At 38.1% G+C, this 6000-nt stretch overlaps 1 protein-coding gene across 1 annotated transcript in view; it reads right to left on the bottom strand.

Moving 5' to 3' along the window:
* Positions 1–855: 855 nt before the first annotated feature.
* The window catches only part of LOC136871679 (retinoblastoma-like protein 1), a 114231-nt gene continuing 109086 nt past the window's right edge, over positions 856–6000 (bottom strand). The window contains exon 13 of the mRNA XM_067145177.2: positions 856–3662. Within this exon, the coding sequence (XP_067001278.2) occupies positions 3498–3662 (165 nt within the window). The 3' untranslated portion in view covers positions 856–3497. The remainder of the gene's footprint in view (positions 3663–6000) is intronic.

Genomic DNA, 6000 nt, shown 5'->3' with positions numbered 1-6000 from the left:
ATAGTCTCTCTTCTCATCAATCCCAGAATTCTTCTGCATCTATTTCTTCTCAGTCCCCTGATGAGTTCTTTTTTACTTCCCACCTTCATCAGGAGGGGGGCGGGCTTCAACCTCATTGAGAGGCCATCTTGACAGATCTTCAGTCTCGACTATCTTTAAAATTAGACTAGCTGTTTACCACCTATGTTCGTCTCTCTTCCCATTTTCTGTATTCATCTGGCTTTCTTCTTAACCTAAACTTCCCACATCAAGACTGAAGATCTGCCAAGGTGGTCCCTCAGCAAATGTTGAAACTCACCATCTTGATAAAGCTAGGATGCAGGAAAGAGCTTGTCGAGGGCTGTGAAGAAATGGATGTGGAACAACTGGGATTGATGAGGAGAGTGCCAAACAGTTTGAAGACAGCAATGTACAAACATTTGTATGGAGATTATCTTTGTCCTTCTGTGTTTTCTATTTCTCCCTTTTCCCACACTGACTTGTCACTGTGTTTTTCCTATTATGGGATCCTGTCATTCTATATAAAACTTAATATACGTTTCACTGCATTTGCTTTCATTTTATGTACTAAAATTATGATACCAATTCAGTGGTTAAATGCTTGGCAGGATGCCACTCTTATCACCTGACTCATACCCACCTCCCCTACTGCACATGCACCACTTGAATGTCAAGCCCATCCAGGCGATTAACTCCAGCCAACATATCAGTTCAACGAGTTAATGGCTAACATAAAACTAAGCATCAAAGAGCTAATTATTGGTAAATGTGGGACGTGGTGTTGGATGGCATGGCCCGATTCAACGGTATGCTACTGATGAGAATGTAACTAGGTCTAAATTAAAATGGCCAGTGTGTATTTATATGTCTGTTTATTACATCAAAGTAATATTATATGCACAGTCTGTAAACATGATCCTGAATCATTAATTAACAATTTATCCACATAAATAATATTATTAACATCTAGAATCCATTATTTTGATCCTGAAATTACTCAATTTGGTATAATACAGCAGTCACTGATTCATCATCCAGCTTATACAGCAATCATAAGAACCAGCATAAACATTTAATGCCAAGGAGGCACTTCATTAAAAAATATATGCAAACATTAATACACTATGCATAAACTCAACAAAAAATATACAATAACTGTGAGGCACCATGACCCATTCATTACATTCAGAATTTGCAAGGCATTTCTATAGATTGTTTCTTTTATTGAAATATTCAACATTTTGGTAGAGATGTGATATTATATCACAAAATATACATATTGTATTGCATACTGTTAACAATTCATTAACTGAGATTCAGTAGCTTATTTTTTTTTTTTAATATTCTCTCTTATGCAATGTTAGTGTTCATATACTGAATGAGATGAATGCCAGCTTTTGTGATACAATATTGTTCAGAAGTAATTTATTCCACATCATTGTCAAAAATATAAAATACAATTGAAACCCATTATTATTACCATAATTCTATCAGTTAATATATCTCAACAAAAACTGTGTAAACAGTTCCTAGCAAAAGTGTCATACAAAATTTTAATTTGTTTATCATGATCAAGCCTGTTGTATATTATAGATTTCAGTTATAAGATAATCACTGGTCACTGTATCAACCTTGCTACACAATATTAAATGGCAGTACACACACATATCACAGCATCTTGTCAGCCAATCAGCTGGCTACTCCCCACACAGAGATACCGTGCAAAAACTCTTAAACAAATTGAATCAAACCAGTTCTTCAGCTCATTAAAAAGCAAAAGGCAAAGAAAAGCATGCAGAATGAGGAGGAAGTAAATGTAATCGCAGAAAAATTAGAACATACACCTACAGAATCCCTGCAACGTCTAGGATAAGAAACCGGTGTTTTAAAAAGCTCAGCATGGTGAGCTAAGAAACATATGGAGAGAAATAGCCTCAATTATGGAAGAGAAATTAATGCATGTGGATTTGAGTTTTCTAACACAATCTCAAAAATGAGTGGATGTATGATAACATTTCTTCTAACATTGTTTGTCCCACCAGTCACTCATCACATTGCTTTGTTCTGACTTACTGGCAATTGGTGTTGGTGACAAATCAATCAATCAATCAATCAATCAATCAATCAATCAATCAATCAATCAATCAATCACCCTTGATCTGCATTTAGGGCTGTTGCCCAGGCAGAAATGGTTATGGAAGTAAGGAGAAATTGAAGGAACTTACTAGGAAATTGCATCTAGCAAAGCAGTCAGCTAAGTATAACATGATGGCAAGAATAATTGGTGGTCATACAAATTTTAGTGAAAAATGGAAGGGTATGTATAGGTACTTTAAGGCTATAACAGGTTCAAAGGAGGACATTCCAGGAATCATTAATGAACAAGGAGAGTGTGTATGCGAGGATCTTCAAAAGGCAGAAGTATTCAGTCAGCAGTATGTAAAGATTGTTGGTTACAAGGATAATGTCCAGATAGGGGAGGTGAGTAATACTAAACAACTATTCAAATTTACCTATGATAACAATGACATTTACAGTAAGATACAAAAGTTGAAAACTAGAAAAGCTGCTGAAATTGATAAGATTTCTGGGGATATACTAAAGGCAATGGGTTGGGATATAGTACCATATCTGAAATACTTATTTGATTATTGTTTGGTTGAAGGAACTATACCAAATGAATGGAGAGTTGCTATAGTAGCCACTGTGTATAAAGGAAAGGGTGATAGGTGATGATGATGAAGAATATCATTGTTTATTCAAAATGTGGGGTGAAAAATATAGGATGTGTAATACATGTAATTTACAGTGTGTTGATAACTGTTAATTCTAATTTTGTCTAAATCTTAGCAATCAGTGCTTACTCAGCCCTCTACATCCAGAGTTACAACTGTTAAGCTCTTACCTGAAAAGCTGCTACTTTTGTATGTCTGTCCTCATAATGCATTACAGTCACTCTCTCATAGTTTAATTATTTGTAAGTCATATGTATGAAAATATTCCCCACTCTCTCAGTGACCTTGCTGTAAGCCTAGATCCTATCAATTAATTCACAAAAATAAAATTTAAAAATGACAAATGGAAATTTGTGCAAAATTTATGCACTAATAAATAGTTTTTAGTTTGCTTTCCAGAAATCAAAAACACTTCAGGTTTTAAACCTGTCACAAGTTACAATCAGATTCAATAAATAACAGTCAATAAAATTTAAATTTCTGGAAACAAAACAAGTACAGAGGAGAAACATGAATTATCATGAATTAAAAATTAGCATGGGAAAATAACTCTAAAAGAATGTGACTAATCACAGCACAAAAATAATTTTCTTTCATTGATCAGCTTCTAAAAAGAAGAATTCCTTGCTGAAGAAAGGCACAGTCTCCATAAGTTCACCCAACTCTTGTGTCAGTGTGATCAAAATCAGTTAAAAATTATCATAGCCCATATTAAAAAGCAGCAGGATTTCCAAGGGATTAAGAAAACCTGATGCACAACCACTATTTCTTTCCCTTGCGATCAGCAAATATACCCTCTATTTTCTTGGTTACAACTGATCTTGTTGGTTGCTTGATAGGTGGACTCTCACTATCTGGAATGTCATCCATTGAAAGTCGCTTTCTAATCTTCTCTGTTTGGATCATACTATTGATGTCTTGTAGATTCTGCAAAACACAGAACATCCAAGTTATTAAAACAGAAAAAACAAAAAACTGCAGTATATTACTATTTATTTTTTAAAATACTTCATACAATTGTAGTTATAAGCCTGCCTGGCGGCCATGATTGTTAAAACGTTGAAGTCTAAATGGTCTGACACCGTGGTTAGCCGGTTCGAGTCCCGTTGGTCGAAAACATTTTCACCATCAGAATGTTGGCCACCAGGGTAGGAGAGGTGGTGGTATACAATTTCTAATCACTAAATTGCCTGCCAAAAGCCTGGATTAAATTCCAAACCTCTCCGCAGTGCTCATATGGAGTGAGGGCATATGACGCTGTTGATGGTGATTCGTCCGTCAGATGGAAACGTTAAGCCTTGAGCCGACCCCTTGGTGCTATTCGACAGGAAAAGGCAATGTGCTGGCACCGGGTTTCACCCTCTCCCTTCTTACTATCACATAGGCCTATCACATCATTCACTTCATCTCATTAACTCCTCTAATGAGGTGGATGTGAGAAATTGCATCCGGTTATAAAAACCCGCCCCGACAGATTTATCTGACCTCATGCCTGACCCCCTACGGTTGGACAAACAACAATACAAGTGTGGTTATACATAATGTTTGAAACACGCACCAACATCATTTTTTGATGGAGGAAATGTAATTTGTGGCCTCAACAACAATAACATTACAATTCTGATAGCAGAGGTGGTGGTTCAACTCTTAAGCAGAAATGATTGTTAAAATCAGCTACCAAATAATAGAGTGACCAGACGTCCTGTTCTGAACAGGATTCTCTCTTTCTTCAGCTTCTTTTGTCCTGTCTATATTAAAAAGCAGCAATTTCAACAGGGACACTGGCTATCAATTAAGTAATACCTGGTTGCCAGCCATTAAGGATATACGTAGGTAGTTCCCTTCCCAGTCCATTCACTATTGTTATTTCATCTCGGTGTTTTCCAAATTCGTACGTTCCTCATCGTCAGATGTTTCATTCCAAGCTTGTCTCAATGTCATATACCTGTGTATGTCATATGTCTAATGGTTTTGTAAGAAAATATTTTCCACGTAATCGATACCTTTTTATTTTGCCTTTGGCAATTTATAACATCATTAAAAATAACAGTACATGTTTCGATCGCTTTGCGATCATCATCAGCTGTATACACAAAAGCTTACATAAAAAAGCATTAAAGTAAGCATATAATAATAAAATCCTTGTTGACTTTGATGATGATGATGATGATGATGATGCTTGTTGTTTTAAGGGGCCTAACATCGAAGGTCATCGGCCCCTAATGGTACGAAATGAAAGAACAAAATCACAAAGGCATCCATTGGCCAAAATAAAAATAAAAAATGTCATGAAGAATGAATGGATGGACAGGAACCCAACAAAACACAAAACAAAAAATAAAAAACCAGTGGATCGGATTCAATAGAGAACGAAAAGAACATTATTACCGACCAAGGAACCACTTATAAAGCACAATAATGCTTGGTGTCTAAAGGGGGTACAAAATCCACGTCTAAGGCCCCACAGAATGGTACATGTCGCGAGTAAAATAGAACCATGGTATGTGTCATGTTGGGGTATTAATCAGAAGTAGCGAAGACTCACGGTGTTCCACAAAAGATGGTACTACTCACAAGTATTGTACTTCGTACAGGTAACGTAGACCTATGGTGTTTCGCACACAATGGCGCCACTTACAGCCAACGCAAACCGATGAGTTTCCTCACCTAGGGTACTAGTCACGGGTGCCGGTCCCAAGGGCCCCGTGGTGTTCCGCGCATAGTGAGTACTAATCACAGGCAACGCAGACCCACGGTGTCGCTCATATAGTGGTACAACTCACAGGCTACGCCCAGACCCGCGGTGTTGCCCACATGGGTACAACGCACGGGTACTGGAATCCACCCGGCCAGGCTTTTTACTGCAACGAATCACAAACATATTTCGTACCATGTTAGTGATACTACTCGCAAGTACATGCAACCCATGGTGTTCCCCGCATGATGGTCCGAATCAAGAGTAGTTTCATGGTTCTAATTCATTCATCCCTTGGTCGCCCCTTTTAGTCGCCTCGCACGACAGGCAGGGGATACCGTGGGTGTATTATTCGTCAGCCTCCCCCACCCACAGGGGGTGTGTGTTTGGTCCGCGAGAGGTATTTTATTTCCCTCAAGTCCGTCGGCAAGCCGGTTAGGACCCCCCTATCCGCCACCTGGGACGCGCCACGTGGGAGTATCACCTCTCCCCCTGCTACGCCTGCGTAGCAGGTTCGTGGCCTTGTTGACTTTAAAACTATTGTTAGTAAAGGACGTATGGGTTGGAGGA

The sequence above is a fragment of the Anabrus simplex genome, chromosome 4, assembly GCF_040414725.1.
Source record: "Anabrus simplex isolate iqAnaSimp1 chromosome 4, ASM4041472v1, whole genome shotgun sequence".
Taxonomy (NCBI): Eukaryota; Metazoa; Arthropoda; class Insecta; order Orthoptera; family Tettigoniidae; genus Anabrus; species Anabrus simplex.
Note: the sequence above shows the minus strand (reverse complement) of the source record. Positions and strands in the feature narration are given on the sequence as shown.